The sequence below is a fragment of the Chiloscyllium punctatum genome, chromosome 17 (genome assembly GCF_047496795.1).
Source record: "Chiloscyllium punctatum isolate Juve2018m chromosome 17, sChiPun1.3, whole genome shotgun sequence".
NCBI classification, from domain to species: Eukaryota; Metazoa; Chordata; class Chondrichthyes; order Orectolobiformes; family Hemiscylliidae; genus Chiloscyllium; species Chiloscyllium punctatum.
The window spans coordinates 41,781,548-41,800,690 of NC_092755.1; the positions used below are offsets into that span (position 1 = coordinate 41,781,548).

General features: G+C 41.7%; 1 protein-coding gene across 2 annotated transcripts in view; it reads left to right on the forward strand.

The window, feature by feature from the left end:
- LOC140487759 (glutathione hydrolase 1 proenzyme-like) overlaps positions 1-19,143 on the forward strand; it is a 142,556-nt gene that overhangs the window by 104,752 nt on the left and 18,661 nt on the right. For both annotated transcript variants that reach the window (XM_072586992.1, XM_072586991.1), the window contains exons 7-9: positions 3,985-4,140; positions 13,263-13,399; positions 16,513-16,700. In XM_072586992.1, the coding sequence (XP_072443093.1) occupies positions 3,985-4,140; positions 13,263-13,399; positions 16,513-16,700 (481 nt within the window). The remainder of the gene's footprint in view (positions 1-3,984; positions 4,141-13,262; positions 13,400-16,512; positions 16,701-19,143) is intronic.

Consider the following 19,143-nt stretch of genomic DNA (forward strand, 5'->3'; position numbering starts at 1 on the left):
CTTTCTCCCCACCCCCACCCTCCTCTAGCTTATCTCTCCACGCTTCAGGCTCACTGCCTTTATTCCTGATGAAGGGCTTTTGCCCAAAACGTCGATTTCGAAGCTACTTGGATGCTGCCTGAACTGCTGTGCTCTTCCAGCACCACTAATCCAGAATCTGGTTTCCAGCATCTGCAGTCATTGTTTTTACCTATATGACATCATGAGCCCTTCCTTCATCTATCAACTTGGCCACTTCCTCAAAGAAGTTGGTGAGGCACGATCTCCCCCACACAAAATCATGTTGCCTATCACTGATAAGCCCATTCTCTTCTAAATATAAATAGATCCTATCCCTCAATACCTTCTACAGCAACGTTTCCACCACCGATGTCAGGCTTAATGGTCTGTAGTTACCGGAAATATCCTTACTACCCTTCTTGTACGGGGGGACAACATGAGCAACCTTCCAGTCCTCCAGCACCTCACCTGTGTTTAAGGATGCCACAAAGATATCTGTCAGGTCCCCAGCTATTTCCACTCGCGCCTCCCTCAGCAACCTGGGATAGATCCTATCCGGTCCTGGGGATTTGTCCACCTTAATAACCTCTAGCATACCCAACCTATCTTCCCTACATATGTCAATGTGATCCAGACTAATCAAACTTCTATCTCTAATCTCAACGTTCATCATGTTCCTCTCCTCAGTGAACACTGATGCAAAGTAATCATTCAAAATCTCACCCATTCTCTCAGGTTCGACACACAGCCTTCCTTCATTATCCTTTCGTGGACCAATCCTTTCTCCAGCTACTCACTTGCTTCTTATATAAGAATAAAATGCTTTGGGATTCTCCTTAATTCTGCTAGCTAAAGCCATTTCATGACCCCTTTTAGCCCGCTTGATTCGTCGTTTAAGATTGGTCCTACTCTTCCGATATTCCTCCAGAGCCCATTCTGTTGTTAGCTGCCTGGACCTTATATATGCTTCCCTTTTCCTCTTGGCTATTGGTGGGGTGGTAGGTGAGGACCAGTGGGGTGCTATCCTGGTGGCGATTGGAGGGGCAGGGCTCAAGGGCGGAGGAGCGGGAAGTGGAGGAGATGCGGTGGAGAGCATCGTCAATCACGTCTGGGGGGAGATTGCAGTTGTGGTGGAGAGCATCGTTGATCACGTCTGGGGGGGAAACTCCCCTCCCCTATCAGCGTTCTGAACCGCCACCAGCGATATATTTCCCTCCCCTCTCCTATCAGCATTCCGAATCTCCTTCACTTCCTGCTCCTTTGCCCTTGAGCCCCACCCCTCCAATTGCCACCAGGACAGAACCCACTGGTCCTCACCTACCACCCCACTCACCTCCATATACATCGTATCATCCGTCGCCATTTCCGCCACCTCCAAACAGACCCCAACACCAGGGATATATTTCCCTTCCCTCCCCTATCAGCATTCCAAAAAGACCACTCCCTCCATGACTCCCTCGTCAGGTCCACACCCCCCACCAACCCAACATCCACTCCCGGCACCTTCCCCTGCAACCGCAAGAAATGCAAAACTTGCGCCAACCCCTCCCCCCTTACTTCCCTCCAAGGCCCCAAGGGATCCTTCCATATCTACCACAAATTCACCTGCACCTCCACACACACACCATTTACTGCATCCGCTGCACCCGATGTGGCCTCCTCTATATTGCGGAGCCAGGCCACCTACTTGCGGAATGTTTCAGAACACCTCTGGGACACCCGGCTCAACACTTCAACTCCCCCTCCCACTCCACCAAGGACATGCAGGTCCTTGGACTCCTCCATCGCCAGACCATAGCAACACGACGGCCGGAGGAAGAGCACCTCATCTTCTGCCTAGGAACCCTCCAATCACAAGGGATGAACTCAGATTTCTCCAGTTTCCTCATTTCCCCTCCCCCCACCTTGTCTCAGTCCCAACCCTTGAAATCAGCACCACCTTCCTAACCTGCAATCTTCTTCCTGACCTCTCCGCCCCCACCCCCACTCCGGCCTATCACCCTCACCTTATCACCCTCACCTTAACTTCCTTCCACCTATCGCATTTCCAGTACCCCTCTCCCAAGTCCTTCCTCCCTACCTTTTATCTTAACCTGCTTGGCACACTTTCCTCAATCCTGAAGAAGGGCTCATGCCCGAAATGTCGATTCTCCTGCTCCTTGGATGCTGCCTGACCTGCTGCGCTTTTCCAGCAACACATTTTCAGCTCTGATCTCCAGCATCTGCAGTCCTCATTTTCTCCTTCAATGGGACATGCCTATCCTGCACTCTCTCTAACCTATCTTTGAAAGCCTCCCACATATCAAATGTGGACTTCCCTTCAAATAGCTGTGTCCAATCCATATTTCCCAGCTCCTGTCTAATTTTGATATAATTGGCCTTGGCCCAGTTTAGTACTCTTCCCTTAGGGCCACTCTCATCTTTGTCTACGAGTATTCTAAAACTTACAGAATTGTGGTCACTGATGCCAAAGAAATCCCCCACTGCAACTTCTACCACCTGTCCTGGCTCATTCCTCAATACCAGGTCCAATATGGCCCCTTCCCTCGTTGGACTATTGACATACTGCTCTAGAAAACTCTCCTGGATGCTTCTAACAAATTCTACCCCATCCAGACGTCTGACGCTAAGTGTATTTCAGTCAATGTTGGGAAAATTAAAATCTCCCATCACCACTACCCTCCTGTCTCTACATCTTTCCATAATCTGTTTACCTATTTGTTCTTCTACCTCACAGTCTACTTGTCTTCTCTTCTAGTTCCCAGCCCCCTGCCACATTCGTTTAAAACCTCCTCAACAACAATGTGCCCACTTCCTTCCTAAAGAGTGGGACCCAGAACTGTACATAATATTCCAGGCAAGGTCTAACTAGTGTATCATACAAGTTCAGCATAACCTCCTGCTCCCGTACTAATGACCATTTTAATGAAGACTAAGATATGATATGCTTTATTAAACACTCTTTTGACCTCTCCTGCTGTCTTTAATTATTTATGTACATATATATGCACACACCTAGGTCTCTCTATTCCTGTTCGCTCTTTGAAGTGTTTGTACAATGTCTACATGTTCTTTCAACTAAAATGTATCATCTGATACTTCTCTCATTGCATATGCACTACATCAACAGAATTACCTTCATCACGGGTAACATGGTGGCTCAGTGGTCAACACTGCTGCTTCATAGCACCAAGGACCTGGATTTGATTCCAGCCTTCAGCAACTGTTTTTGTGGAGTTTGTACATTCTCTCCATATCTATGTGGGTTTCTCTGGATGTTCTGGTTTTCTCCCACAATCCAAACATGTGCAAGTTAGGTGAATTGGCCATGCTAAATTGCCCATAGTGTGCAGGGACATGTAGTTAGGTGCATTAGTCAGGGGAAATGTAGGGGAATTGCTCTGGTTGGGTTGCTCTTCAGAGAGTCAGTGTGACTTTGTTGGGCCGAATGGCCTCTTTCTATACTGTCGGAATTCTATCCTATGAACCCTCCCCTTACCTCTTCAAAAAATCTCAGTAAGTTAACTAAATATGATTTTCTTTTAGAAATGCAATGGCAACAGGCAAAAAGGAACACTGTCATCTCCAACTTGTCTTCCAAGTTGAACACCATTTTAAATTGGGCATGTTTCTTTCTGACTTGGTCAAAACACTGAAGTAGCTCCCTCACAGTACTGTGATCACCTCAACACAGACTCTAGCAATTCAGGAAGACTTTCATCATCTCATCTAAAATAACAGAAATAGGAAGTAAATACTGCAATGCTTACATCTTAAGAGTACCTTTATATGGGCTATTATGACCTTCCTCAGAATTACATATAAACTGATTTTTCCATTTTGTCATGTTGTATGCTGTGCTAGTTAAACTGAGTAAGATGGGGGACAGTTGACCACTGTGATGATAATGTGCTTACGTCTACCCTCCTATATGATGAAATATTTATTTGACATCTTTGTATTGAATTCTTTTCTCCTCTTCAGGTGGGATTATAACTCTTGAAGATCTGAAAGAATACAAAGCTCATTATGCATTATCTGAAGATATGGTAAACATATCAATTGGTGACCACACGTTGTTTGTGCCCAACGCTCCTTCCAGTGGACTTGTGCTCGGATTAATACTGAACATCCTGAAGGGTGAGATATCACAGCAGTGACATTTAGGTCAGCAGTATAAGTAATACCAACAGGACTTGCCAGAAATAAAATGTAATTAGCTTCTCTGTCGTTCCTATTATAAATAAGGTCCACAGAAATCCTCCTTTGGTTGTGCACCAGATCATTGAGTTATAACCTGCTCAGACTTCCAGTATTGATTTCATTATTTGTTCCAGCGATTATATTTGACTTCCTCAAGCTTCATGTTTCCCACATCAGTTTGTGAAATTTATTAGATTTATTAGATTACTTACTATTAGATTAGATTAGATTTATTAGATTAGATTAGATTAGATTAGATTAGATTTTTTTATTTTATTAGATTTATTAGATTACTTACAGTGTGGAAACAGGCCCTTCGGCCCAACAAGTCCACACCGCCCCGCCGAAGCGTAACCCACCCATACCCCTACATCTACATTTACTCCTTACCTAACACTATGGGCAATTTAGCATGGCCAATTCACCTGACCTGCACATCTTTGGACTATTTATAAATAACTATTTATAAATGAGATGTAACTGAGTGCTTAGAAAATCTTCATCGGGTACGTGGCAATTGAGGGCAGAAGATATGGAGTCAGCACAGCTATTCTAATTCCATTGTTTTCCTGATCAAATATTCAAAAACAAACTAAATCTGAAATGTGTGCCTAGGGCTCGAGGGGTGTGAAGGAGGAATAAATTTGGGATGAGGGATGGACAAAAAGTTAGTGAGCTGGAAGACAGTTTTGAATCCAGGTTAGGAGGTACAGTCATGTGCAAAAGTCTTTGGCCTGGTGAAGGTTAGGGTTCCCCACCCATTGGTCATTGAAAACAATGTTGGATTCCCCAGCTGTTACAAGACATAACTTAGTGTTGTTGCCTCTTTTGAGCTGAATGGTTGTCCATTCAGTTCAAAGACTGTTGAGTAAGGCTTTACATTGTCAGACCCGTCGTTGCTGCTGTTTAATGGGACTGAAAACTGTTCAACCTGCTATTTCTCTAGGGTTTCTCACTGCTACTCCTGGAACCAGTTCAGAGCCATGAAGTTGAGGAATTGAACACAAGAACAGGGAGCTTATAATGGCTGTATTTAATGCTAGGTCAGGCTCAGCTGGAATATTGGTTTTCATTGCCACATTGGGCGGCACAGTGGCACAGTGCTTAGCACTGCTGCCTCACAGCGCCAGAGACCTGGGTTCAATTCCCGCCTCAGGCGACTGACTGTGTAGAGTTTGCACATTCTCCCCGTGTCTGCGTGGGTTTCCTCCGGGTGCTCCGGTTTCCTCCCACAGTCCAAAGATGTGCAGGTCAGGTGAATTGGCCATGCTAAATTGCCCGTAGTGTTAGGTAAGGGGTAGATGTAGGGGTATGGGTGGGTTGCGCTTCAGCGGGGTGGTGTGGACTTGTTGGGCCGAAGGGCCTGTTTCCACACTGTAAGTAATCTAATCTAATTATAGGAAGGATGTGATTGCACTGGAGATGGTACGCCAAAGATTCATCAGGATATTGCCTGGGCTGGGGTTGTTCAGCTTTGAAGAGAAGGGTTATTTTCCTTAGAGCAAGGAGGCTGAGGGGGGGGATCTGATTGAGCTGAGCTGCATAGAATAGTTAGGGAGAAACCTTTCCTCAAAGTGAGAAGTCAATAATTCGGTGCACAATTTTACTTGCGAGGGGCAGGAGGTTTAGAAGGGATTTGAGGAAAAATGTTTTCACTCAGAGGGTTGTGTGTATCTGGAACTCACTGCCTAAAAAGAATGGTGGAGGCAGGAACCCTGAAGACATTTAAAAGCTTTTTAGACAAACTCTTGAAATGCCATAGCATACAATGGGCAATACTATGGGCAACTGACGGATTATTGGCTCAGAATAGATCTTTTTTTTTATGACCAGCATAGATATGGTGGGCTAATGCACCTCTTTCCATGCTGTATAAGCTTTATAACTTTATTCTGGATTACACATAAAATGAAAAGCTACACTTAGAATCATTATTTATCTAGACTGAATTTCATCTACAAATCTTGACTCGCTGCTACCACAGTTCTTTGGGTGCCTTAGTAATCAACTGCTTTCTTAATTTAGGGTCAACTGTACTTTGTTTAAATATAAAGTTTTATTTCTGAATCCAGGCATCGTTGTAAATTAGGAATACAGGGACTCAGTACAAACCTTGCATCATTCTACTCAGTAGATTTCCACCAATGCACTGCTTCAGCTCACCTAGGGAATTCCTTACATCCAAATTTTTCCAAATCCAAAGCCCTTAAGAAATATTTCTACTCCCATCTCTTTATTGGATTTATATATGTTATATATTAAAGATTATTAAAGATAGTCAGCATGGCTTTGTGAGGGGCTGATCATGCCTCACAAGCTTTATTGAGTTCTTTGAGGATGTGATGAGACAGCTTCATAAAGACATAGAGCCATACAGTCATACAACATGGAAACAAACCCTTCAGTCCAATTAGTTTACACTGATCATATTCTCAAACTAAACTAGTCCCACCTCTCTGTACTTGGCCCACATCTTTCCAAACCTTTTCATTCATGAACTTATCTTTTAAATGTTGTAACTCTACCTGCATCCGCCACTTTCCCTGGCAGTTCATTCCACACACGAACCACATTGTGTACACAAAAGGCCCCCATGCCTTTTTTAAATCCTTTCTTCAAAGATATTAAAAGGTACCTAAAGCATTGGGATCTCTGTGTTTGACATTGCAATTTTAACTTCTGATGTTTACTCAAAAGAACTCCATTACCTTTGCCTACATATCCTTGTCACAGACTGCTTTTCAAGGTAGTCAAGAGACAGTAACCTTATTCACATCACACATGAACCAAGAAAGGAGTTTACTCAAAATATTTGCTGAACATTATTTTAAACTGGGCATGTATGGATTAAAATATATCGGTAACCAATGATGTACTTCTATCCAAAGCTTATTTTTTCTGCTGACATGATATTAGCTTGTTCAGTTTTAAAAATATTGGCTCATCCAGCTCCAGCTCCAGTTCCCTAACGCGGTTTTCAAGGAACTGGAGTTGGATGCACTTCCAAATATATTACTTCACTTACTCAGCAGTGCCGTGTCCTCTCCTGCTCAGTGTGCGCTCCAACTATTCACAAGGTATTCCCAACTATTCCCAGCTCTTGCTGCTGCGAAACAAAAAGGCCTGACTCTTGAGGTAAGTCCTTTTTAAGTGGGAAACTTACACCCTGCCAGCCCCCGACTCCTCTCTCCCTCTCTCCTCGCTGCTCCAGAAAAAAAAATTTCTCAGCGAATACTTTAACACATCAAGGCAATGAACGAGAAACAAAGCAAGTTGTACTGTTTGGAAGTGGAGCCAAGTGGAGTCATTGTTGCTTAATGGCTGCAAAATTACAATTAGATTTCTCATAATTGAATTTCAATTTTAAGTTTATAAAATACAGCTTTATTTTGAACAGTCTTATTTAAATGGATACAGGGATGCAGAACAGAAAAAAACAATTAAAGATGAAAAGAAAATCTTTCCCCATGATGGCTAACATGCTTCCTTCGGGGCTTGTGACTAAGTGGCAGGGACAGCTGAGCTATTCTGTTAGTAGCAGTTTTTGTATTGGAGGGAAGAGAGGGTAGGTGGAGAAGGTGAGGAAAGAATACTGAATCCAAAATGATATTGCTTTCAGGAACCACAAAATCAATGCACCATGGCTTGAATTTGCTGAATGCGCAAAACACACATCCACAATGTACCAGCACTATCGGTAGAAATTCAAGCAATGACTGTATTAATTCAATCCTGTCATAACTCACTGGGGCTTTTAAGCAACTCCAGGGATAACTGCTTGAAAAGGTTCAACAGCTAATTATGATAATCCATCTCTTAATTAAAATCAATATCAAGATCTGACCTGCTGAATTATTGTCATTGTAATCCCTACTGAGACAATTGCAGAAATACACTGAAGGTCTCAGAATCAGGTGAACAGGAATTGATCACAAGAACATAATAAATAATCATATTGGACTTGAAACATTAACTCAAATTCTCTCTCCACAAATGCTGCTGAGTTTCTCCAGCACTGTGTTTGCTTCAGACTTCTGGCATCTGCAATATTTTGCTTTTATTCTCAACATCTACCCTGTCAAGCCTCCTCAGAATCTGGTATGTCTAAATAAGATCACCTCTCATTCCTGTTTTTAAACTTCAACCTCCTGGCAATAAAGGCCAAAATCCCAGTTGCCTTCTTAACTACTTGCTGACTTCATTGCATACTTTATGCTGTCATTGTCGTTAGTCAGACTAGATGTGGGGAGGGTGTTTCCACTGGGTTGATTGGATAACAGGGATCACAGGGGTAGTCATTTAGGACTGAGATGAGGAGAAATTTCTTCCCCCAGAAGGTAGTCAACCAATGGAACTCACTATCTCAGAAAGCTGTGGAGGCCAAGCTACTGACTACATCAATGAAAAAGATTGATAACTTGTTAAGATTTTAAAAGCAGGAATATGGCATTGAGAGAGAGGATGAGCCATGATTGTAATGAATGGTAGAGCAGTCTTGAATGGTTGAATGGCCTACTTCCTGTCTTGTTCCTATGTTTCTATAGTAACAACACAGTGCTCAGCATTATTTGTGCATAAATGGTACAGCATCTTCATGCAAGGAGCAGGCATGTGGTTAAATATCTTTAAAATGCTCAAGTTGTGCTGCTGTGTCATTAATTTCACAAAGAAGAAAGACTTCACCTGTCTGATACAACACGAATGGCAAGGATTTGACTGCTTCATACGGCAAATATGAACTAAACTTGTCACAATACATAAGCCATGGCTTTTCAAATCTAAATACATTTTTACATGTTTTGATATAAGCTTAAATATGCAGAGGTAAACCCATCCACCCAGATACCCAGCTGCTGAAAAATCTGGATCAGGAAAGTATTCAATCGACCAGCAACTGTCAGAGGCAACAGTTTACTGATTTGCTCTGCATTGAAATATTAAATCCTTGTAAAATAATGAGAACAATATCCAAACAACCAAATTCTGGTTTCTTTCCCACTACAATGAAGGAAATATGGAATCTGGTACCTGACTGAATGAATAAGAAACTACATAACTAAATTATTGAACAAATACAATCAGAAAGACTGAGAAGCAAGTGTAACTTAAATGGATCAATTCAATGGCAAATCAGATACGAAATGATTCAGAGAGAAAAAAAGACAATGTTTAAAAAATAGTTTAAATAGCTGCTTTTAGAATTTCCAAGTACTAATACCTCACATGATGATAACTGTTGTTACTGCCAGAAAGGTTGTCAGGCAGTAATAAACATCAAACACACTGATTAATGAATGGTTAAAATGATCAAGGTCTTTTTTTAATCTGGAAGTGAGTTTAGTTTGCATATACTGCTGAAATTCAGCAACTTCATGACCCTTAATGAATCTGCAAGGCAAGATAGGTATCTCAGATTATGTTTAACCACGTGCCTGCCCTCACCTAATGGTTGCTGTAATATTTATGCATAAATAGCCATAACTAATTTGAGACATATAAGATAATCAGAGGGTTAGGCAGGGTAAACAGTGAGAGCCTTTTTCCTCAGATGGTGATGACTAGCCTGGGGGGACATAATGTTAAATTGAGGGGTGATACTCATAGGACAGATGTCCGATATTGTTTCTTTACTCGGAGAGTAGTAGGGGCATGGAACGCCCAGCCTGCAAAAGTAGTAGACTCGCCAACTTTAAGGGCATTTAAATGGTCATTGGATAAACACTTGGATGAAAATGGAATAATGTAGGATAAGATCGAATGGCCTATACTGCTCTGTAATGTTCTATGTTCTAGGTTCTAATCTCTCCAGTATTTGGAAAGCACAATCTTGCCCTAGTGTGCAGCCAACCACACTGCTCAGGCTCATATCGAGAGAAAAATGATTCCGTCTGGTGGGACTGGGCAGAACATAGAACTGTAACCACAGCTTTAGAACTAAATTCATTGGGATGATGTCAGAAGCTACTTCTTCAAACAAAATATTGTGGAAATCTGGAACAGTCTTCTCTAAACAAACTACTAAAGGCAGGTCAATTGAAAACGTCAATGCCTAAATGGATAGATTGCTAGGCGGGTATCAAGGTTTACAAAATCAAAGAAAGACAATGGAAGTTAATAAAAGCAAATAATATATAGGTCAGCAATGACCTAACTGAATGGCAGGTGAGCCTTCAGAGACCCTGAATGGCGAACTCCAGTATCTAATTGGTTCAGGTGGATCATTTCCAAAGATCATTGGTGGAGAACAGTACTCGTCATGGGAAATGTCAAAAGGGAGTGATGGAAGAGTTTTTAAAAAAGTTGATCCTTTCAGTTAAAAGTGGAATTTTCAGCAGCTTGGTGGTACACCATGCATCTGTACAGGCAGCCCAGCGATTGGTTAGAAGGTAGCTCATGTTCATTGGTCCTTTCACCATTATGATTGTGAAAGCGCAGCCTGGATGTGAGAATGCAATTGTCATAAAAAGATAAAAATCACATAACACCAGGTTATAGTCCAACAAGTTTAATTGGAAGCACACTAGTTTTCAGAGCACCACTCCTACTTCAACCTGATGTTGTGTGATTTTTAACTTTGTACACCCCAGTCCAACACTGGCATCTCCAAGTCATAAAAAGAGGCAGAGTTCTTATTATGCAAACACAAGATTAGAATGAGCTATCCCTAGTCAGCCATTTGCTATTGCCTCTGAATATCTCCCAAACGAGTTCAATTGGGAGAGCATTGGGTGCTGAAAGTGCAACATTTCCACCACCTTATTCCAACTGGAAAAGGAATTAGCACAACATGGGAGAGCAGGATCTCAGAACTTCACTCTGCACAGAAAACATACATTTTTAAAAGCAAATATATTTTGCTTTGTCTCCTAGTTGATTCAGAAGTTGAGATGCTTATTTTAGAAATTCAGCCAACAAATACAACTAGTTTGTCAATAACAGGTTGACCAAGGTTGAGCCGTGGATATGGTGTATATGGATTTCAGTCAAAAAGTCTGGTGCTGGAAAAACACGGCCAGTCAGGGAGCATCTGAGGAGCTGGAGAGTCGTTCATCAGGAACATTCCTGATGAAGAGCTTATCCTCGAAACGTTGACTCTCTTGGTCCTCAGATGTTGCCTGACCGGCTGTGCTTTTCCAGCTTCACACTTTTTGACTCTGTTCTCCAGCATCTGCAGTCCTCACTTTCTCCTCCCTATAGATGGATTTCAGTACAACATTTGACAGGGTTCCCCACGATACACTCATTCAGAAAGTTCAGAGTATGGGATACAGGGAAATTGGGCTGTCTGAATACAGAATTGGAGAGTGGTAGTGGATGGTAAATATTTCGCCTGGAGATCAGCAACCAGTGGTGTCCCGCAGAGATCTGTTCTTGGGCCTCTGCTCTTTGTAGTTTTTATAAATGACTTGGATGGAGTAGTTGAAGGCTTTGTTAGAAAGTTTGCCATTGACAAAACGGTCGATGGTGTTGTAAATAGTGTGGAGGGCTGTTGCAGGCTACAATAGGACAGTGACAGGATACAGAGCTGTGCTGAGAATTGGCAGATGGAGTTCAACCTGGATAAATACAAAGTGATTAATTTTGGAAGGTCAAATTTGAATGCTGAATACAATGTTAAAGTCAGGATTCTTGGCAGTGTGGAGGAACAGCCGGATCTTGAGGTCAGTGTGCATAGATCCATCAAACTTGCCATCCAAGTTAATAGGGTTGTTAAGAAGATGTATGCTATGTTGGCTTTCATTAGCAGGGGGTTGAGTTCAAGAACCGTGTGGTTTTGCTGCATCTCTAATAAACCCTGATTAGACCACACTTGGAATATTGTGTCCAATTCTGGTTGCCTCATTAGGCAACAGATGTAGATGCTTTAGAGAGGGTGCAGAGGAGATTTACCAGGATGCTACCTGGATTGGAGGGCTTGTCTTATTAAGAGAGGTTGAGTGAGGGAGGGTGTTTTAACATTGAAGACAAGAAGGAAGTGAGGTGACTTGATAGAGGTGTACAAGGAAATGAAGAGGCATACATGAGAGACATGCATGGATGGACTTTTCCCCAGGGCAGAAAAGGCTGTCACGAGGAGTAATCATTTTAAGGTGATAGGAGGAAGAAATCTCCAGGAGGGAGATTTCAGAGGTAGGTTCTTTACACAGAGTGGTGGGTGCATAGAATGCACTGCCAGTGGTGGTAGTAGAGTCAGAGACATTAGGGACAAGCACATGGATGGCAGAAAACTGAGGGGTATGTAGGTTAGATTGATCTTAGATCAAGATAAATGCTCGGCACAACATCGTAAGCTGAAGAGCCTGTACTATTCTATGTTCTATATGATGTATCCAAATTAAAAACTGTCCTATTTTAAGTCATGGCTTTGGTAGTACAAGTCCTTGAATTAGTTCGATGCTCCTTCTGCTGAGGTACTTGTTTGTTTTCCACTGGAAGTAGTTTGTCTACATCTACAATGCTACTGGCCAACTTTTAATATGGGTCCACACAAACTCTCATGGGGACATAGGATACAGCTTTCCTTTATTTATTATTCACTCATGGAATGTGGGGATTGCTGGCTTTGCCAACATTGACTGTCCATCCTTAAAGTTTCCTGAAAAGGCATTGGTGAAGTGTCTTCATGAACCATTATAGCCCTTGGCCTCTGGCACACCAATAGTAGGGAAGTATGACTGGGATTGTGACTGTGGCAATCAGTCAAGTTACTTTCCGAATCAAACGGAGAAGTTGTTTCATGTGGGACAGTGGATAGGATCTCTCCTTTCAGAAAATGTGTTGACTCTCATTTAACAGATTATTTTATCCGGGAAACTCTCTCGGTGATCAATTATTACCTTCTGATGTAAGACTAATGTACCTGAATTTCCTTTCATGTAATAAGAATGTTGGAACATTGGCTTCTATCCAAATTAGTAGAACTTACTTGCACTTCATTAATGTTTTGATCTCACATTAAAATGGCACAGATCTTTATCCCAAATTACTTGGATTATTAGTGGAATTTAGTTAGATAATTGCATTCCCATGTTTTATCTCAATTTGCTTTTCATTTACAGGTTATAGTTTTACTTCAGATAGTGTTTCTTCCCCGGAAAAGAGAGCCTTGACATATCATCGAATAGTTGAAGCATTTAAATTTGGGTATGCAAAGAGAAGCTTGATGGGAGACCCATTATTTGTCAACATGACTGAGGTAAACTATCAGCCTAATGTTGTTCAGTTAATTGCAACAACTTCATCTTGTACAGTCACACTGCATGCTAACTGAATTGTCATTCATTCCTGTCCCACCTTGAATGTCCATGAGTGTGTGTTAGGCCATGTCTAGGTAATCATATGCATATGAGACTGGAAAAGTACTGAAGTTTCTTCCGTCATCTTCTGGGCTTCCCAGAACTATGTGATGGGTTTGTAAGATTGATTGGAGACACCAAATTCATTGATAATTAACTCAAGGGATTAAAGTGACAATCTGTATGTGGAGCTGGAAGACAGTTAAGGTTTTAAGTGAGAACATTGCTGTGGGAGACAAGAGCTCTGACATTAACTTTCAAAACCTTGGCCAGAGGAGCACAACTAATATGGTACCATTATTCAAGTTCTATGGTAGGGATAATTCAAGAAACAACTAGCCAGTGAATCTAACATTGGAAACAGTTGGAAATTACTAGAAAACAATTCTGAGAGACAAAATCAATCTCCACTTGAAAAGACAATGATTAATCAAGGATAGTCAGCATGGTTTTTTAAATGGAAGATTATGTAACAAATTTGTTTGAATTGTTTGAGGAGATGCAGGTGAGTGTAATGCAGTTGATGACTTCAGTAAGACTTTTGACAAGGTCTCATATGACAGACTCGTTAAGAAGCTAAGCACCCATAGGGATCCAGGGCCATTTGACAAATCGTGTCCAAAATTTGCTTAGTGTCAGGAAACAGAGGGTAATGGTCGAAGGATGTTTTGTGACTGGAAGCCTTTGTCAAGTAGAGTATCACAGGGTTCATGCTGGATCCCTTGCTGTTTGTTAAGCACATCAATGATCTAGGCTTGATCAGTAAGTTTACAGATGGCAGGAAAATTGCTGGTGTGGTAAATATTGAGGAGGAAAGCCTGAGCTTACAGGACAAATAGATGGATTGATTAGGTGGGTTTAATAGAGCAAATGGAATTTAATCCTGAAAAATGTACTTTGGGTGGAATAACAAGATAAGGGGTGTATAGAGAATCAGAGTGACTGTGGTGTGCATATCCATAGATCCTTAAAAGGCAGCAGGACAACTAGATAAGGCAGTTAAAAAGACATATGTCATTTTTCATCAATGCATTAAATACAAAAGCAAGGTTATGACGGTGGCTTATTTAAAATGTTTTGAGGAAGGGTCACCAGACCCAAAATGTTTACTCTGGTTTCTTTTCACAGGTGCTGCCAGACGCGCAGAGCTTTTTCAGCAATTTCTGTTTTTGTTTTTGATTTCAGGTGTTCACAGTTCTTTCAGTTTTCATTTATAATGTTCATTAGACCACCACTAGAGTACTGTCTGCAGTTTTGGTTGTCACACTACAGAAATGATGTGATTGCATTTGAGAGAGTATAGAAGAGATTCACTAGAATCTTGCCTAGATTAAAATGTTTCACTCGAAATCAGGGAAATTGGGAGGGAAAAATGGGGACATGAGATAGCTTTGGCAAATAGAATTAAGGAGAATCCAAAGGGTTTTTAACAAATACATGAAGGACAAAAAAGGTAACTAGGGAGAGAATAGGGCCACTCAAAGATCAGCAAGGCGGCCTTTGTGTGGAGCTGCAGAAAACGGGGGAGATACTTCATGAGTATTTTGCATCAGTATTCACTGTGGAAAAGGATGTGGAAGATAGAGAATGTAGAGAAATAGATGGTGAAACCTTGAAAAACATTCATATTACATCGGATGAAGCGCTGGATGTCTTGAAACACATAAAGGTGAATAAATCCCCAGGACCTGGGTGGGTTGCTCTTCGGAGAGTCGGTGTGGACTTATTGGGCTGAAGGACCTGTTTCCACACTATAGGGAATCAGTAAGGCATTTGACAAGGCTCCCCATAGGAGACTGGTTAGCAAGGTTAGATCTCACGGAACAAAGGGAGAACTAGCCATTTGGATACAAAACTGGCTCAAAAGGTCGAAGACAGAGGGTGGTGGTGGAGGGTTTATTTTCAGATTCCACTGTGACCAGTGAAGTGCCACAAGGATCGGTGCTGGGTCCTCTACTTTTTGTCATTTATATAAATGATTTGGATGTGAGCATAGGAGGTATAGTTAGTAAGTTTGCAGATGACACCAAAATTGGAGGTCTAGGGGACAGCGAAGAAGATTACCTCAGATTACAACAGGATCTTGATCAGATGGGCCAATGGGCTAGGAAATGGCAGTTGGAGTTTAATTCAGATAAATGTGAGGTGCTGCATTTTGGGAAAGCAAATCAGGGCAGGACTTGTATACTTAATGGTAAGGTCCGAGAGAATATTACTGAACAAAGACCTTGGAGTACAGGTTCATAGCTCCTTGAAAGTGGAGTCGCAGATAGATAGAATAGTGAAGATGTTTGGTATGCTTTCCTTTATTGGTCAGAGTACTGAGTACAGGAGCTGGGAGGTCATGTTGCAGCTGTACAGGACATCGGTTAGGCCACTGTTGGAATAATGCGTGCAATTCTGACTTCTTATCGGAAAGATGTTGTGAAACTTGAAAGGGTTCAAGTTTCTGTGCCTTCGTTTAGAAACATTCATAGAATCATAGTAGCCCATTATGATTCTCTGAAGAAGCAGAGCTGAAAATGTGTTGCTTGAAAAGCGTAGCAGGTCAGGCAGCATCCAAGGAGCAGGAGAATTGATGTTTCGGGTATGAGCCCTTCTTGCAAGGATGCCTTCCTTGAAGAAGCTCTCACTGCGAATCCTCTCTGAAGAAGCAGCCTAGTTTCTGAAATGATGTGCACCAGTTGCTGGAACTTGCTGCACAAACTGAACACTGCCTTACTGACATGCCTCAGGTTACTGTCAGAGAAGCATATCTGACTATCCTGTGTGACACCACATTTCTAACATCAACTATCCTCTGTCCTGAGACTGAACCTTTAAATTTGACTTGTGTGTTTTTGCACTTTAGGTTGAGCCTTCACAAGCCCATTTTATGGAAAACCTGAACATTTAGAAGATAGAGAGACTTTGATCCATTTAGCCTAGACAGCATTGAAATCTTAATTTCTGAAGAGAGAGATTCACTTTTCTATACTAATCATTTTATTCTTTGGATTCTTTTCACTAACAGCTTATTTCCAATATGACTTCAGAGTATTTCGCGACAAAGCTGTGGAGTAAAATCACAGACAATACAACACATCCTATAGGATACTATGAGCCTGAGTTCTACACCACCGATGGTCATGGGACATCCCATTTGTCCCTTGTAGCAGAGGATGGCAGCGCAGTGTCAGTAACCAGCACCATTAATTTATAGTAAGAGATTACTGGTCTTAAAATATTCATTCACGGTGATAATATCTCTATTTGCGTCTTCCCCTTGATGTTTCTTCTTGGTCCTGCTGAAGTTGGGCATGAGAGAGTAATGGGGTGAATCATTTGGTATATGAACTTTTCCATAGCTCTTTTTAGCCACAACAGGAGCTGTAATAAGGGAAGATAGAGAAATAATCCCACAAAAGAATAAAGGAAAGAGAATGATGATTCCCTACACTTGTCAGTCACCATAACTTTACCTTTTATCATTTACTACATAATGACAGTGACTATAGATCAGAAGTATTTAGTCAGCTGTAGAATTCTTAGGTTATACTTTTGCCATTGAAGTTGCTTTTTCATTGCAAGTACTTTCATATTATAGTTCTTATAGGACTTTACCTAACATTCACCTGTCTGAAGCTCCCATAATGGCCTATGGAGTATCATTCTTCATTCATATCTGTATGCACTGGGTCCCACCACCTCTGATTTGGCTTTCCATATCTACCCCTTTCTGACTCAGTCTATCTCCTTATTACTATCTACCTAGTTCTTCTCAACATAGGATGAAGAATCTTGGTCAAGCTGTTTCAGTACCGTTACTGTACTGACATCTACCTGACAACACAGAAAATTGCCCTGTGCACAAAAAGCAGACCCAACCCAACCAAATACCACCCTATCCGTCTATTCTCAATCATCAACAGATTTTGAAGGAGGATATTGGCAGTTCTACCAAGTGGAAAGGAGTAACCTGTTTACTAATATTCAGCATGGGTTGTGCCAGGACCATTCAGCTCCTGACCTCAGTGAGTTAGCAATGCTAGCACCACTGAATTAATTAAAGACAAAGAGGCAGCAATTAAATTAAAATATGACTATTGATCCTGCTGTGTTACAGGTGAACTGAGGAGTTGCAGGCAAAATATTTTGAGTAGTAATGCAGTTGAGCTAGTGTGCCTCCATGGGCTGCAATTGGTACAGAGTGGTATCATCTATTCACATTTAGAGTACTGTGCACATTTCTGGTCTCCATATTACAAAAAGAAGATAGAGTCACAAGAGAACATGCAAAGAAGATTTATTCTAAAACTGTAGGTTATAATTATCGAAAAAGAGATAGAGGCCCTTTTCTCCAAGAATGAGAAAGTGTGACTTTTAAAATCTGAGATGGTAAATTCTTAATAGGAGAGATTAGATTAGATTACTTACAGTGTGGAAACAGGCCCTTCGGCCCAACAAGTCCACACCGACCCGCCGAAGCGTACCCACCCAGACCCATTCCCTGACATATAAATATAGGGGAATATATAATGTAGGAGATATATAAATGTCTTCACATCTGCTCGTGTATGAAACTAAAGTTTCATAAATATGAGATAATTACCAATAAACATCATAAAGAAGTCAGGAAAAACCATAGTACCCCCAAGACTGTTGAAGTCTGGAGCTTGCTATTCAAGGGGAATTAAAAATGCGGTGCTGGAAAAACACCACATTATCCGAGGAGCAGGAGAATCGACGTTCCTGAAGAAGGGCTTATGCCCAAAACTTCGATTCTCCTGCTCCTCAGATGCTGCTTGTCCTGCTGTGTTTTTCCAGCACCACATTTTTCAACTCTGGTCTCCAGCATCTGCAGTCCTCACTTTATTCAAGGGGAATTGCATAGATATCTTTCAGGGAAACTAATAAAGTACCTGAGGGAGAAAGGGAGAAGGATATGCTGACAGGATGAAATGAAGTAAGATCAAAAGACGATAAACAACAGAATAGACCAATTGGGTCAAATGGGCGAAAGTAAGGATTGCAGATGCTGGAGATTAGAGTTGAGAGTGTGGTGCTGGAGAAGCGCAACAGGTCAGACAGCATCCGAGGAGCAGAAAAATGATGGGGGAACGTTTTGGGTGGGGAGAGGGGCAAGGTGGTGAGGTAGGGATAATGTACATAGGTAGAGTGAGTGACCAGGTAGGTTGATGGGAGAAACGAATCCGGTTGGTAGCAGGAAGGAAGGGTCAGTCAGAGGAATGAAAGGAGGGGCTGGGAAGGGAATCAGGGATAGGAAGGGAGGTTATTTGAAATTGGAGAACTCAATGTTGAGTCCTTTGCCCTGCAGGCTGCCCAGGCAAAAGATGAGATGTTGTTCGTAACTTCTGATTTTTTATGTCAGATATAAAATCGAAAAACTGTTTGGTGAGCTGGTGGACTCTGCACTGGACGTGCAAGAAGAAAGTAAGGCTTAGCAGGGCACCGTAAAGGCACTGTGCGCAGCGAATGAAATGCATTTCAGAGAAAGTGGTGAAGTCTTGCTAGGAGAGAAACCCTCCTCAAAACCCATCAAAATTGACATTTCAGTGATGTCTGATAGAATTCAGCCCAAACAATTTAACAAATATACTGTGCATGGAAAAAAATGACTTCTGAACAAAAAAAGACCAGACCA